General features: G+C 49.3%; 1 protein-coding gene across 1 annotated transcript; it reads right to left on the bottom strand.

Annotated features, from left to right (window-relative positions):
* Positions 1 to 13,884: 13,884 nt before the first annotated feature.
* On the bottom strand, positions 13,885 to 16,767 carry LOC109871184 (high-affinity lysophosphatidic acid receptor-like). Its single transcript, XM_020462009.2, has 2 exons — positions 16,523 to 16,767; positions 13,885 to 16,001 (listed from the first exon to the last, which is right to left on the bottom strand). Exon 2 carries the CDS (start codon positions 15,871 to 15,873, stop codon positions 14,686 to 14,688), a length of 1,188 nt encoding a protein of 395 aa, XP_020317598.1. The 5' UTR covers positions 15,874 to 16,001; positions 16,523 to 16,767; the 3' UTR covers positions 13,885 to 14,685.
* Between the last annotated feature and the right edge of the window lie 1,164 nt (positions 16,768 to 17,931).

The following is a 17,931-nucleotide window of genomic DNA, read 5'->3' on the forward strand; positions in this document are numbered from 1 at the left end:
TGGACAGGTAACTAGTTACTGTAACGGATTACATTTAGAAAGTAACCTACACAACCCTGTATATGGCCAATCAGTGGAGACCGCTGAGGGGAGGACTCATAATAATGGCTGGAATGGAGCAAACGGAATGGATATAACCCTTAGCCGTGGTATATTGGCCATATACAACAAACCTGAGGTGCCTTATTGCTATTATAAACTGTTTATGAACATAATTAGAACAGTGAAAATAAATGTTTTGTCATACCCGTGGTATACGGTCTCATACAACACGGCTTTTAGCAAATCAGCATTCAGGGCTTAAACCACCCAGTTTATAATAATGAATACAACCTAGGTACTGGCGTTACAAACTGTGAGCCACGCATTTTGAAAAGTTGGTAATAATACTTTTCTGTGGAAATGTCCAACAGTTTATTCATCATTCTGGCTTTGCATGGAACACTCACGGCTCCTGAGTGGCGCAGCGTTCCAAGGCACTGCGTGTCAGAGGTTAGAGACCCTGGTTCAATCCTGGGCTGTATCACAACAGGCTGTGATTGGGAGTCCCACAGGGCGGCGCACAATTGGCCCAGTGTCGTTAGGGTAGGGTTTGGCCAGAGTAGGCCATCATTGTAAATAAGAATTTGTTCTTAACTGACTTGCCTAGTTAAATAAAGGTGAAAAAATTTATTGTTCTGACCCTGGCTTTGCAAATAGCTTCAGCTGAACATCACAGACACAGGGAATTTTCAATTCAGTTGCTCCACCTCAACACTTAACGCCACCCCAGTAATCACTCCGTTCCAAGACGCCCTGCTCTGGAGAGCAAAGCAAGTCACAGGTCTTGTACCTCTGGATAGAAGACACATATAAAATCAAGTCCACTTCGAGCTACCTTCACCAATTTAACAGTAACCAACTTCATTTATACCCAGCCTGAGACTACATATGGATCAACCAAAAAGCAGGGATAGATTTTCTCCAAAAATGTCACTCCCACTGGGCCTGAATCATCCTTTGCATGACCATTGGGGCAAGGCTCAGACTCGGAGGTCTTCACCATACCTGCCACCACAGGTCATTCATCCTCATTCTCGTCAGGTTCCATTTCTGCGCTATCAGAGAGAACAGAATACGGTTTGTATTTGGCACACATCTTCCCAATACACTCGGCTCTTCTCCTTCTTCCTTGCTGTCCATAACCACATCTATGCGTTCACCACACTCATGCAATGCCTTCATTTGCTGTATTACTCGTCCCCAGGACTGATGGCCTTTCTTTAAAACCCAAATTCTATTCCATAGGCTAATTTACAAGTCTGTCTATTTGGCACTCTTCTACTTCCCTTCTATCGTTCGACTAGACAATTTTTTGTGTATTGCTCCCTTTCACAGTTCGGAAAGTGCATTGCACATTTGTTCACAGAAAAAGCAAAATGGGAAGAAAAATAAATATATATACCACTATCCCCAACACACCCCACCACCCCTTCCTACTACTTTATCCCCAACACACCCCACCACCCCTTCCCACTACTTTATCCCCAACACACCCACCACCCCTTCCCACTACTTTATCCCCAACACACCCCACCACCCTTCCCACTACTTTATCCCCAACACACCCCACCACCCCTTCCCACTACTTTATCCCCAACACACCCCACCACCCCTTCCCACTACTTTATCCCCAACACACCCCACCACCCCTTCCCACTACTTTATCCCCAACACACCCCACCACCCCTTCCCACTATTTTATCCCCAACACACCCCACCACCCCTTCCCACTACTTTATCCCCAACACACCCCACCACCCATTCCCACTACTTTATCCCCAACACACCCCACCACCCCTTCCCACTACTTTATCCCAAACACACCCCACCACCCCTTCCCACTACTTTAGCCCTAACACACCCCCCCACCCCTTCCCACTACTTTATCCCCAACCCACCCCTTCCCACTACTTTATCCCCAACACACCCCACCACCCCTTCCCACTACTTTATCCCCAACACACCCCACCACCCCTTCCCACTACTTTATCCCCAACACACCCCACCACCCCTTCCCACTACTTTATCCCCAACACACCCCACCACCCCTTCCCACTACTTTATCCCCAACACACCCCACCACCCCTTCCCACTACTTTATCCCCAACACACCCCACCACCCCTTCCCACTACTTTATCCCCAACACACCCCACCACCCCTTCCCACTACTTTATCCCCAACACACCCCACCACCCCTTCCCACTACTTTATCCCAACACACCCCACCACCCCTTCCCACTATTTTATCCCCAACACACCCCACCACCCCTTCCCACTACTTTATCCCCAACACACCCCACCACCCCTTCCCGCTACTTTATCCCCAACACACCCCACCACCCCTTCCCGCTACTTTATCCCCAACACACCCCACCACCCCTTCCCGCTACTTTATCCCCAACACACCCCACCACCCCTTCCTACTACTTTATCCCCAACACACCCCACCACCCCTTCCCGCTACTTTATCCCCAACACACCCCACCACCCCTTCCTACTACTTTATCCCCAACACACCCCACCACCCCTTCCCACTACTTTATCCCCAACACACCCCACCACCCCTTCCCACTACTTTATCCCCAACACACCCCACCACCCCTTCCCACTACTTATCCCCAACACACCCCACCACCCCTTCCCACTACTTTATCCCCAACACACCCCACCACCCCTTCCCACTACTTTATCCCCAACACACCCCACCACCCCTTCCCACTACTTTATCCCCAACACACCCCACCACCCCCTTCCCACTACTTTATCCCCAACACACCCCACCACCCCTTCCCACTACTTTAGCCCTAACACACCCCCCCACCCCTTCCCACTACTTTATCCCCAACCCACCCCTTCCCACTACTTTATCCCCAACACACCCCACCACCCCTTCCCACTACTTTATCCCCAACACACCCCACCACCCCTTCCCGCTACTTTATCCCCAACACACCCCACCACCCCTTCCCGCTACTTTATCCCCAACACACCCCACCACCCCTTCCCGCTACTTTATCCCCAACACACCCCACCACCCCTTCCTACTACTTTATCCCCAACACACCCCACCACCCCTTCCCGCTACTTTATCCCCAACACATCCCACCACCCCTTCCTACTACTTTATCCCCAACACACCCCACCACCCCTTCCCACTACTTTATCCCCAACACACCCCACCACCCCTTCCCACTACTTTATCCCCAACACACCCCACCACCCCTTCCCACTACTTTATCCCCAACACACCCCACCACCCCTTCCCACTACTTTATCCCCAACACACCCCACCACCCCTTCCCACTACTTTATCCCCAACACACCCCACCACCCCTTCCCACTACTTTAGCCCTAACACACCCCCCCACCCCTTCCCACTACTTTATCCCCAACCCACCCCTTCCCACTACTTTATCCCCAACACACCCCACCACCCCTTCCCACTACTTTATCCCCAACACACCCCACCACCCCTTCCCACTACTTTATCACCAACACACCCCACCACCCCTTCCCACTACTTTATCCCCAACACACCCCACCACCCCTTCCCACTACTTTATCCCAAACACACCCCACCACCCTTCCCACTACTTTAGCCCTAACACACCCCCCCACCCCTTCCCACTACTTTATCCCCAACCCACCCCTTCCACTACTTTATCCCCAACACACCCCACCACCCCTTCCCACTACTTTATCCCCAACACACCCCACCACCCCTTCCACTACTTTATCCCCAACACACCCCACCACCCCTTCCCACTACTTTATCCCCAACACACCCCACCACCCCTTCCCACTACTTTATCCCAAACACACCCCACCACCCCTTCCCACTACTTTATCCCCAACACACCCCACCACCCCTTCCCACTACTTTATCCCCAACACACCCACCACCCCTTCCCACTACTTTATCCCCAACACACCCCACCACCCCTTCCCACTACTTTATCCCAACACACCCCACCACCCCTTCCCACTACTTTAGCCCTAACACACCCCACCACCCCTTCTCACTACTTTATCCCCAACACACCCCATCACCCCTTCCCACTACTTTATCCCCAACACACCCCACCACCCCTTCCCACTACTTTATCCCCAACACACCCCACCACCCCTTCCCACTACTTTATCCCCAACACACCCCACCACCCCTTCCCACTACTTTATCCCCAACACACCCACCACCCCTTCCCACTACTTTATCCCCAACACACCCACCACCCCTTCCCACTACTTTATCCCCAACACACCCCACCACCCCTTCACACTACTTTATCCCCAACACACCCCACCACCCCTTCCCACTACTTTATCCCCAACACACCCCACCACCCCTTCCCACTACTTTAGCCCTAACACAACCCCCCCACCCCTTCCCACTACTTTATCCCCAACCCACCCCTTCCCACTACTTTATCCCCAACACACCCCACCACCCCTTCCCACTACTTTATCCCCAACACACCCCACCACCCCTTCCCACTACTTTATCCCCAACACACCCCACCACCCCTTCCCACTACTTTATCCCCCAACACACACCCCACCACCCCTTCCCACTACTTTATCCCAAACCACACCCACCACCCCTTCCCACTACTTTAGCCCTAACACACCCCCCCACCCCTTCCCACTACTTTATCCCCAACCCACCCCTTCCCACTACTTTATCCCCAACACACCCCACCACCCCTCCCACTACTTTATCCCCAACACACCCCACCACCCCTTCCCACTACTTTATCCCCAACACACCCCACCACCCCTTCCACTACTTTATCCCCAACACAACCCCACCACCCCGTCCCACTACTTATCCCAACACCACCCCACCACCCCTTCCCACTACTTTATCCCCAACACACCCCACCACCCTTCCCACTACTTTATCCCCAACACCACCCACCACCCTTCCCACTACTTTATCCCCAACACACCCCCACCACCCCTTCCCACTACTTTATCCCCAACACACCCCACCACCCCTTCCCCACTACTTTAGCCCTAACACACCCCACCACCCCTTCTCACTACTTTATCCCCAACACACCCCATCACCCCTTCCCACTACTTTATCCCCAACACACCCCACCACCCCTTCCCACTACTTTATCCCCAACACACCCCACCACCCCTTCCCACTACTTTAGCCCTAACACACCCCACCACCCCCTTCCCACTACTTTAGCCCTAACACACCCCACCACCCCTTCCCACTACTTTATCCCCAACACACCCCACCACCCCTTCCCACTACTTTATCCCCAACACACCCCACCACCCCTTCCCACTACTTTATCCCCAACACACCCCACCACCCCTTCCCACTACTTTAGCCCTAACACACCCCACCACCCCTTCCCACTACTTTAGCCCTAACACACCCCACCACCCCTTCCCACTACTTTATCCCCAACACACCCCACCACCCCTTCCCACTACTTTATCCCCAACACACCCCACCACCCCTTCCCACTATTTATCCCCAACACACCCCACCACCCCTTCCCACTACTTTATCCCAACACACCCCACCACCCATCCCACTACTTTATCCCCAACACACCCCCACCACCCCTTCCCACTACTTTATCCTCAACACACCCCACCACCCCTTCCCACTACTTTATCCCCAACACACCCCACCACCCCTTCCCACTACTTTATCCCCAACACACCCCACCACCCCTTCCCACTACTTTATCCCCAAACACACCCCACCACCCCTTCCCACTACTTTATCCCCAACACACCCCACCACCCCTTCCCACTACTTTATCCCCAACACACCCCACCACCCCTTCCCACTACTTTATCCCCAACACACCCCACCACCCCTTCCCACTACTTTATCCCCAACACACCCCACCACCCCTTCCCACTACTTTATCCCCAAACACACCCCACCACCCCTTCCCACTACTTTATCCCCAACACACCCACCACCCCTTCCCACTACTTTATCCCCAACACACCCCACCACCCCTTCCCACTACTTTATCCCAACACACCCCACCACCCCTTCCCACTATTTTATCCCCAACACACCCCACCACCCCTTCCCACTACTTTATCCCCAACACACCCCACCACCCCTTCCCGCTACTTTATCCCCAACACACCCCACCACCCCTTCCCGCTACTTTATCCCAACACACCCCACCACCCCTTCCCGCTACTTTATCCCCAACACACCCCACCACCCCTTCCTACTACTTTATCCCCAACACACCCCACCACCCTTCCCGCTACTTTATCCCCACACACCCACCACCCCTTCCTACTACTTTATCCCCAACACACCCCACCACCCCTTCCCACTACTTTATCCCCAACACACCCCACCACCCCTTCCCACTACTTTATCCCCAACACACCCCACCACCCCTTCCCACTACTTTATCCCCAACACACCCCACCACCCCTTCCCACTACTTTATCCCCAACACACCCCACCACCCCTTCCCACTACTTTATCCCCAACACACCCCACCACCCCTTCCCACTACTTTATCCCCAACACACCCCACCACCCCTTCCCACTACTTTATCCCCAACACACCCCACCACCCCTTCCACTACTTTATCCCCAACACACCCCACCACCCCTTCCCACTACTTTAGCCCCTAACACACCCCCACCCCTTCCCACTACTTTATCCCCAACCCCACCACCCTTCCCACTACTTTATCCCCAACACACCCCACCCACCCCTTCCCGCTACTTTATCCCCAACACACCCCACCACCCCTTCCCGCTACTTTATCCCCAACACACCCCACCACCCCTTCCCGCTACTTTATCCCCAACACACCCCACCACCCCTTCCCGCTACTTTATCCCCAACACACCCCACCACCCCTTTCCTCCCACTACTTTATCCCCAACACACCCCACCACCCCTTCCCGCTACTTTATCCCCAACACACCCCACCACCCCTTCCCACTACTTTATCCCCAACACACCCCACCACCCCTTCCCACTACTTTATCCCCAACACACCCACCACCCCTTCCCACTACTTTATCCCCAACACACCCACCACCCTTCCCACTACTTTATCCCCAACACACCCACCACCCCTTCCCACTACTTTATCCCCAACACACCCCACCACCCCTTCCCACTACTTTAGCCCTAACACACCCCCCCACCCCTTCCACTACTTTATCCCCAACCCACCCCTTCCCACTACTTTATCCCCAACACACCCCACCACCCCTTCCCACTACTTTATCCCCAACACACCCCACCACCCCTTCCCACTACTTTATCCCCAACACACCCCACCACCCCTTCCCACTACTTTATCCCAAACACACCCCCACCACCCTTCCCACTACTTTATCCCCAACACACCCCACCACCCCTTCCCACTACTTTATCCCCAACACACCCACCACCCCTTCCCACTACTTTATCCCAAACACACCCCACCACCCCTTCCCACTACTTTATCCCCAACACACCCCACCACCCCTTCCCACTACTTTATCCCCAACACACCCCACCACCCCTTCCCACTACTTTATCCCCAACACACCCCACCACCCCTTCCCACTACTTTATCCCCAACACACCCCACCACCCCTTCCCACTACTTTATCCCCAACACACCCCACCACCCCTTCCCACTACTTTATCCCCAACACACCCCACCACCCCTTCCCACTACTTTAGCCCTAACACACCCCCCCACCCCTTCCCACTACTTTATCCCCAACCCACCCCTTCCCACTACTTTATCCCCAACACACCCCACCACCCCTTCCCACTACTTTATCCCCAACACACCCCACCACCCCTTCCCACTACTTTATCCCCAACACACCCCACCACCCCTTCCCACTACTTTATCCCCAACACACCCCACCACCCCTTCCCACTACTTTATCCCAAACACACCCCACCACCCCTTCCCACTACTTTATCCCCAACACACCCCACCACCCCTTCCCACTACTTTATCCCCAACACACCCACCACCCCTTCCCACTACTTTATCCCCAACACACCCCACCACCCCTTCCCACTACTTTATCCCCAACACACCCCACCACCCCTTCCCACTACTTTAGCCCTAACACACCCCACCACCCCTTCTCACTACTTTATCCCCAACACACCCCATCACCCCTTCCCACTACTTTATCCCCAACACACCCCACCACCCCTTCCCACTACTTTATCCCCAACACACCCCACCACCCCTTCCCACTACTTTAGCCCTAACACACCCCACCACCCCTTCCCACTACTTTAGCCCTAACACACCCCACCACCCCTTCCCACTACTTTAGCCCTAACACACCCCACCACCCCTTCCCACTACTTTAGCCCTAACAGATCCTACACCAGGGCATCGGCCTGGGAGGCTGGAACCCCTTCTCTCAAAACCTTCTGTAGTTCTTCCGCACTAAAATCTCTGACACCCAAAAACGTACCTGTTGCTGCTACTACCAGTTCAATCTTCTGAGATTTCCTTTCCATCTGTGCAGTACAATTAATGACCAATAAACGCCAAGAACCCAACCTTACTAAGCACAGGACATTTCTGATCCCCAGCAAAATGGCCATGCCCACAATTTAAACACACCACTCTTTCCACCAAAACTACACGTTTAGAAAAAAGGTGCTATCTAGAACCTAAAAGGGTTCTTCGTCTGTCCCCTTAGGAGAAACCTTTGAAGAACCCTTTTTGGTTCCAGGTAGAGTGTTAAAGATGGCGCCGATAGAGATGGCAGCTTCGCTTCAAGTCCTCAGTATTTTTTAAATGTATTATGTCTTACATTGTTAGCCCAGAAAACCTTATTACATACATAATAACTATTGGATATCAGAGAGACATCAACTTACCAGCACAACCAGCACTCTGCATCTCCCAAGGCATTTGAACTGATGCCAGAGATCCAAAACAACGCAGTCGGAGGAGAGGGTGCCGGAGCAATCTTCTAGTGAGGCTTCGGATGCACGCACCCCACCCAGCGCTTCCGAGTATATTAATTAATAATGTCCATTCCCTAACTAACAGAGTCAACAAAATTAGGACAAGAGTTGCTTTCCAAAGAGATATCCGGGATTGTAACATACTCTGTTTCACAGAGACATGGCTAGCTGGGGACATGCTGTCGGAGTTCATAGAGCCAACGTGATTTTCAGTGCATCGCACCGAAAGGAACAAACATCTCTCTGGTAAAAAGAAGGGTGGGGGGTGTATGTTTCATGATTAACAACTCATGGTGTAATTGTAACAACATACAAGAACTCAAGTCCTTTTGTTCACCTGACCTAGAATAATATATGTCCTCTCACTGTCAACTGGGTTTATTGTCAGCAAACTTAACCTGTAAATATTTGTATGAATATAACAAGATTCAACAACTGAGATATAAACTGAACAAGTTCCACAGACATGTTATTAATAGAAATGGAATAATGTGTCCCTGAACAAAGGTGGGTCAAAATCCAAAGTAACAGTCCACCAGCTCCATTAAGTACTGCAGTGCATTTCCTCGTCATGGGCTGCACCAGATTTGCCAGTTCTTGCTGTGAGATGTTACCCCAATCTTCCACCAAGGCACCTGCAAGTTCTCTGACATTTCTGGGGGAATGGCCCTAGCCCTCACCCTCCGATCTGACAGGTCCCAGACGTGCTCAATGGGATTGAGTTCCGGGCTCTTCGCTGGCCCTGGCAGAACACTGACATTCGTGTCTTGCAGGAAATCACACACAGAACGAGCAGTATGGCTGGTGGCATTGTCATGCTGGAGGGTCATGTCAGGATGAGCCTGCAGGAAGGGTACCACATGAGGGAGGAGGATGTCTTCCCTGTAACGCACAGTGTTGAGATTGCCTGCAATGACAACAAGCTCAATCCGATGATGCTGAGACACACCGCCCCAGACCATGATTTGGACCTCCAAATCGATCCCGCTCCAGAGTACAGGCCTCGGTGTAACGCTCATTCCTTCGACGATAAACACAAATCCGACCATCACCCCTTGTGAGACGAAACCGCCACTCGTCAGTGAAGAGCACTTTTTGCAAGTCCTGTCTGGTCCAGCAACGGTGGGTTTGTGCCAATAGACAACATTGTTTTTAGTGGTGTCTGGTCAGGACCTGCCTTACAACAGGCTTACAAGCCATCATTCCAGCCTCTCTCAGCCTATTGCATACTGATGTGAGTTGTGAGTTGTTGTTGTCATCCTGTACCTGTCCCGCAGGTGTGATGTTCGGATGTACCGATCCTGTGCAGGTGTTGTTACACGTGGTCTGCCACTGCGAGGACGATCAGCTGTCCGTCCTGTCTCCCTGTAGCGCTGTCTTAGGCGTCTCAGTACGGACATTGCAATGTATTGCCCTGGCCACATCTACAGTCCTCATGCCTCCTTGTAGCCTGCCTAAGGCACGTTCACGCAGATGAGCAGGGACCCTGGGCATCTTTCTTTTGGTATTTTTCAGAGTCAGTAGAAAGGCCTCTTGAGTGTCCTACGTTTTCATAACTGTGACCTTAATTGCCTACCGTCTGTAAACTGTTAGTGTTTTAAGGACCGTTCCACAGGTGCATGTTCATTAATTGTTTATGGTTTATTGAACAAGCATGGGAAACAGTGTTTATAAACCCTTCACACTGAAGATCTGTGAAGTTATTTGGATTTTTACGAATTATCTTTGAAAGACAGGGTCCTGAAAAAGGGACATTTCTTTTTAATTTTGTGTTACTTATCTCAAGTATGTACTGTATATGTCACGCCTTGGTCATTGTATTTTGTCTTTTCGTTATATATTTGGTCAGGCCAGGGTGTGACAGGGGTTTATGTGTTTGGTTTCGTATTGGGGTTTGGAGTATTTGGGATCGCGGCTGATTAGGGGTGTTGTATAGGCTTGGCTGCCTGAGGCGGTTCTCAATCAGCTGTCAGGTGATTCAGTTGCCTCTGATTGGGAACCGTATTTAGGTAGCCTGAGTTTCACTTTGTATTTCGTGGGTGATTGTTCCTGTCTCTGTGTAGTGTTCATGATAGGCTGTATTAGGTTTCACGTTCCGTTTGTTGTTTTTGTATTTATTTAGTTATTTCATGTATCGCCGTTTTCTTTATTAAAGATCATGATTAACCACCACGCTGCATTTCGGTCCGACTCTCTCTCAACAAACGAAGAACGCCGTTACAGTATACTGTATACTGTATCCTTCACTATCTATTCTTTACTGTCTATTGCATCTTAGCCGCTCTGTCACTGCTCATCCATGTATTTTATACTTATATATTCTCATCCCATTCCTTAACTAGATTGTGTGAATTAGGTTTTGTGTGGAAATTGTTAGATATTAGGTTTTGTTGTGCAATTGTTAGATATTACCTGTTAGGTACTGCTGCACTGTCGGATCTAGAAACATTAGTATTTTGCAATAACATCTTCTAACCATGTGTACCAATAACATTTGATTTGATTTGATTAGAGCCCTTTTGGGTTCCTTGTAGAACCAACTGTGGAAAGAGTTCTACCTGGAACCAAAAAGGGTTCTCCTATGGAGACAGCTGAAGAACCCTTTTAGAAGCATTTTTTCGGAGAGTGTACACACTCCTTTGTCCCATGCCCTCCTGCACATTTTTTACACCTCGGAATCTCCCTCCTACATACTGCTGCAAATTGACCATAAACTTGGCACCTGAAACACCATAGTGGGTTCGAAACAAAAGCTCTCATGACTTTATCCGGCAAACAGTCTGCATCAAAACTCAGAAGGACAGACAGGGTTTCTTCAGTCTCACACTCGCCACAAGGTACAGTATGTGTCGCACCAAACGTCGTGCATCACAGACACCGGTGATCCTCAACTTCAGTCAATCCACCTCAACACTCAAAGCCACCCGAGGTATCACTCCTTTCAGTGGCACTCTGCTCAGGAAAGCAGGACACAGCTTTCGTCCTGAGTTGTGAAACGCCAGCGCCCTCTCCCTCCCCCACAAAATAAACCATCTGAAAATCTGAATACTTTGCCCGAACTGACAGAACCCAATTCCTTCTTCATCCAACCTTATACCACAAACGGATCAGCCAAAAGACATGGATCCACTTTCTCCACGAATCGTACTTCTACTGGGCCAGAGTCATCTCGGGCATTTTCCTGATCATTAGGGTGAAGCCCGTAAACCTACACCTCACCTGTCTGCGCAGGTTCTTCCTCTTCACTTGTCAGGTTCAATTTCTGAGATTTCACTATCCGTCAGGGTTTTCGAGAGAGAAACATGTAATTATCTCTCCGTTACTTGACAAGGAGAAAGTACTCTGTGTCGTGATGGCCTGTTCGTGTCAGGTTACCGTGGATCACAGTCCTACAGGCACATCTCTCACTCCCGTAGTGGGGAAGAGGTATAGAGGGATTAATGGGGGGGGGGGGGGTTATGACACCACACGCCCATTGTAAATCTCAAGGCAGCAGACGAATCCCTTGTCCTCTCAGTGTGGAGGATTGGAATGCAGGGTGGGCCTATGGAGAATCTACCTCAGAATGGTAACATGCAATAAATGGACTTTGGGACATTATATTTCATCAGACAAAATGGTGGTAACAATGATAGATGGAATATGAAAACGAATGTCATTTTTGTTATGTTATTAAAAGTGAAACGACGTTATAACAAAAAACGTTGTAACTTGAAGAGCTTTCATAATATGTACATGATGTTTACATACTGTGCGTTGTGTAGAAAATATCCAGATCAAAGAGAATGTTTTTGTAACAATGAACTATGATTTTAGTTGTCTAACGAGATCATAGTACAATGTGATACCTTGCCTCGTGACTAGATACACCCCCAAAAACTTGCCATAAAGACAGAAACACCCCTTTGTGACCCGGGGTTGTAAAACATGAGTTAAGAATTTACATATTAGACTAAAACGGACCACAGCTGCAGCGTGATCTAAGATAGTTGCGACCCCAAACGCAACACTAGAAAGAGGACAAAGGAACCTCTTAACAATCAAGGCTACGGTTGATTACTGTATATAAGACGGGGAATTCCAGAAGAACCAGCCAGCTATTCTCTTCAAATCATCGGTTGTCTACACGGCCCTCCTACCCAAGCTGGGAGTGTTGAGACGGCTGATTAGCCTCCTCAGAAGTCCAACCTCAAAGAACGAGTGCAAGGGAACAGACCACTAAGAGAAAGGACACTGACATCGTGTGGATGTGTATCTTATATTATCATTTCAATTGTTAGTAAATAAATAATCAACTCAATTGGAGTGGTACGGAATTATTTAGTGAGACCCGGGTTTGTGCAGAATGACAAATTATAAAACGTTCGGGATGAGACGGATTAGGAAATTAATTAATTATCGACTGATATGAAATCAATATTCTGATATTCTTTGAGTTAATTTGGGAAATGGTAACTCATTAAACAAACCTTTCCAAAGGTTCCCCAGGTTACTGAGTTAGTGGTTGCCTGATGAATTTAATCACGTAATTATAAACACATAATTATTCGATGAACAGCAGTCGCCACATTAATGATACCAACGTTACGACATCGGCTTGTATTTTGCAGACGTCTGTTTGTAAGGCTTGTACCTCGTGCTCTGTCTCGCGTCATCTGTGTTTTTTCTTTCAATTAAGGCAGCATAATTGAGATAATCACACTTTACGCAAAGTGTATGAGTTGACATGGCATGCCCTAGATTGGAACAACTCTCAGTAAATAGTTTTATCTACTGTACAGATGGAGATTAATTACATACAGCACAGACTGTGTTCTGCTGTGGAAGATATGGGTCAGATATGGGTTTCACACACATAAATACACTCCGCAACCTACAATCAGTAGAGGTCTTTAGTATCCCAGCAACACAACCATTGACATTGTAGAGGCAGGGGACTGCTTAACGTGGTCTGTGTTCGACAACAGGTTCAACCTTTGTCAACCAGCATGCCCAACATACAATATTTTTGTTCCAGTATTAGGAAGGTACAATGCTATCACAGTGTATGTACACAACATACAACAGTTATAACTGTGTTTCCATGATTTGTTATCTTTCATTTATACTCAGTCTATATGCTTCATCTGCATAGTTGATGTCAACACACGTGTTCATTGGTTTGTTAGTTAACTCATTAAATCAATTATTAATTCACTGAAACAACCATTTTTATATTGATCAACATTTCATTGCAAGTTTTATGCTTTTCATTTACTTTCAGTATCAGACGTATAAAAGAGCCTTCTGGGTAAACGATCACCAACAGTACTCAGCCAATTAAAAACCTGGGAAATGGTTCAATAGAAAACTTTTTCGGAGAAGGGATAAAAAAAGACAGTCAAAAAAAGAGAGAGGGTTCTTCTGTTCACGGCTGTCCAGTGTCCACAGCACTTTAGACAAAACACAAGAATGTACTCTGCTGATTGCTCTTACTCAGACGCCCCCAAAAAATCAGAAGACTGGAATGTTTCAGCAGCAAACTGTCTATGCTGCTGACATGTTGATGTCTTAACAAATCATAGAGCAGGTATAGTAGGTCCTTCACACCAGTGGAGCACCCTTTTGCTCTTCAAGACCAGGGTTGGTGAACACTGCTTTACACTGTTACCAGAAAGTGTTCTCAGAGGGAGTGTTAATTCCTCACACAGCCGACTGGATCTCGCTGCACACGTAGATGTTACTGGGCCTCACCCTCCTGCGGCTCCGGCCCGGCAACCTGGGACACAGCCTGCAGCTCTTGGGCATAAATTCCAGACACGCCTCCCGGAACTTCCTGATCCTCCAGCAGTAGATGACGGGGTTAAACACTGTCTTCAGGTAGCTGAGCCAAAGTGCCCCCACACTGACCGGGTAAAAAGCCGGGCTGAAGTAGAACCTTTGGCTGAACACGGCCAGCAGACTGACAACGGTGTGGGGTAGCCAGCACACAGAGAAGCCGATATAGAGGATGAGGATGGTGGTGAAGGCACGGGTCTTGAAGCTCATGTCCACATTGACCTGGGGGGGCCGTTGCAGGCCGGTAAGACCCAACTTGCTGACCTGGTTGAGGGCCGGAAGGCTGGCCTGGTCGTAGGTGTGGTTGTGGATGCGTAGGGCGTTGCGGCGCACCGTGTTGAGGATGCACAGGTAGGAGTAGAGCATGATGCCGAACGGCACAAAGAACACAGCCACCACCAGCAGCACCGTGTAGCTGCGGTCGGACAGCGACTCACTGTAGCCCAGCACGCACTGTGGCGCCCAGGCCTCCCCAATGCCCGTCACACCCGCCGTGCCCGCCCGCCAGCCGATCACAGACGGGAGCGCCACGCAGAGGGACAGCGCCCAGGAAGCGACAATGAGCAGCTTGGCGCGGTGCGGTGTCAGCTTATCCTGCCTCTGAACGATGATTAGGAAGCGGTCTACACTGATGATGAGGAGGATGTACACACCTTCCAGGACGAAGAGCCAGTAGAGCATAACGGAAGCACGGCAGAACCCTCCCCCGAAGTGCCAGTCGGCCGTAACCATGGTAACGGCAGTGAAGGGCATGCAGAGCAGCGAGAGCATGATGTCAGAGAACGCCAGTGTGGCGAGGAGCAGGTTGATGGCGGAACGCATGGCGGGCTTCTGGTAGACGATCAGACAAACGATAGCGTTTCCCAGGAAACCAATGGTTATCATGAAGATCATGATGGCGGCCAGCATCACACGCAGGGTGACAGGCATGAAGGGACTAGTAGCCCCAACCCCTGGCGGCGACGGCGGTGGTGAAATCACCACCCCTTCCTCCTCATCCGGCTCCATCAGGGGGGCACACCTAGCCAGCAGGCTGCCGTTGCAAAACTCCATGGCAATGGTTACCAGTCTACCAGTCAGTCCGACCCTGGATATGCATCATTGTTCTTTCGTCTGAGGTTGTGTTGTTGTCAGCTTCCTCGGTCAGTCACAAGTCCTGGTCTCCTCATTCATGGCAAGGTCTGAATCAGGAGCAAAATGAAACACGTAAGAAACACGTAGGAAAAAATCCTGCATACAACTCGGTACTCCCTATATATAACTATGTCATTTTTACTCTTTATTTTTATTTGTTATTCACTCTGTATTTATTCCTCAAGTCACTATTTTTATTACATTTTTTTATCTTATCTGGATTATTGGAAATGAACCGTAAGCATTTCACTGTTAGTCTACACCTGTTGTCTATGAAACATGTGACAAATACAATTTTATTTTATTTTATAACTTAAGTCCATATTTGTAGCATTATCAGAGTTGTTGTTTTCTATATTGGGGAATCCCACACAATCAGGAATGAAGTTAGTGATGGGCTAGGAGCAAGGGTATGGCTCATCAGCTTGTCACAGAGACTCAGCTAAAGTCTGTGAGCTCATGTTCATCCTGTTGCCACACAATGCAACAAAATCTCATCTGCTGGTGCAGCTCCACTACAGAATGTAATCCAGATGAAAGTGTGGCATCTTCAAAAGAGCTCACTCACAGGACACGACTGTTGCTATGGTTTCAACCCTTTCTCTCGCTCTGGGGGTGGTGTGGAGGACCGGGTTGGGGAATACTCTGGTTTTCAGCACTCCATCATGATGCACCAAGTGGTTCCTTTCCCTGTACCCTGTTCCACGGAGCTCTTCTCAACAGCTACGCAGCTCTCAGACAGGAAGGTGACAACCTGGAAGACAGGAAGGTGACAACCTGGAAGACAGGATCACTGTGTCAACATTATGGCTCTCATCAACCAATTAATATGGAGATCACAGTGTGTGTGTGTGTGTGTGTGTGTGTGTGTGTGTGTGTGTGTGTGTGTGTGTGTGTGTGTGTGTGTGTGTGTGTGTGTGTGTGTGTGTGTGTGTGTGTGTGTGTGTGTGTGTGTGTGTGTGTGTGTGTGTGTGTGCGTGCATGCGTGCATGTGCATGTGTGAACATATCACTGCCTCAAGTTTTACAAAGGAAACCTCTATATGAACTATTCCTTGGAAAATGGCTGTAGATTCTCGTACAAGACATTGCATCAAAAGTGTAAGTGATTGTTACTGAGGTAAACAGGTCATCAGTTCCACAGCAACAAGGACCCCCCCCCCCACCCATCCCTTCTGCTACCTGAAAATGTCTGTGACATTATATTGTCTGTGTTTGAGAGGGGCTATTGGGACCCACATACACACTCGGTCTCAGAGATGTCTAACTCTGAAAATCCCCTTGGTCTCCACTGAGGTAGGTAAATCAGCTTTTAGTTTTCTTGCACCTTATTTGTGGAACAATCCAAATATCAAACCATCCCTTCAACACTTACTTACTAGTCTATTTCCTCCAGTGCCGGAGTGAAATGACTCTCTGGTATAAATACATGTGACAGGAATGAGTAGAGCCCGTTCTGAAGAAACAGAGCTTTGCTGCTACCAGGCTGCCCTCCCCCATTTCACCGTCCCTCCATCTCTTGTTGGATGAAATCCACCCACTGCACGTGGCCTGATGGAGAGAATAAATATGGCAATATAACAGAGAGATGAAAGACAGAAGGAAAGACGGAGAGAGAGAGGGGATATAGAGAGAGAGACGGCAGTGCATTCTCACAGTTGATTACACGCCTCAAGAGCACTTAATCTGTTCCGAGATGAAAAGGTGGTACTTTAGATATTTGTATTTAACCTTTATTTATACAGGTAATCCCAATTAAGACCAGGGTCTCTTTTTCAATGGTGCCCCGTGTTACAGCAATCAACAATCATAACAGCTTGAACAGATACAATTACATACTGTAGAGAGCAAAAATGATATAAAGTGCTAAATGTATTAGATTTAACAAGTGTAAAATTAATAAGTCTTGAAGAGACCAAATCAAATCAAGCTTTATTTATACAGCAAATTTCAGACATGGAATGCAACACAATGTGCT

Source organism: Oncorhynchus kisutch, linkage group LG26 (assembly GCF_002021735.2).
Source record: "Oncorhynchus kisutch isolate 150728-3 linkage group LG26, Okis_V2, whole genome shotgun sequence".
In the NCBI taxonomy this organism is placed as follows: Eukaryota; Metazoa; Chordata; class Actinopteri; order Salmoniformes; family Salmonidae; genus Oncorhynchus; species Oncorhynchus kisutch.

Excerpts from the sequence above, each read along its gene's own strand:
- LOC109871184 (XM_020462009.2), bottom strand. The coding sequence starts at position 15,873 with ATGGAGTTTTGCAACGGCAGCCTGCTGGCTAGGTGTGCCCCCCTGATG.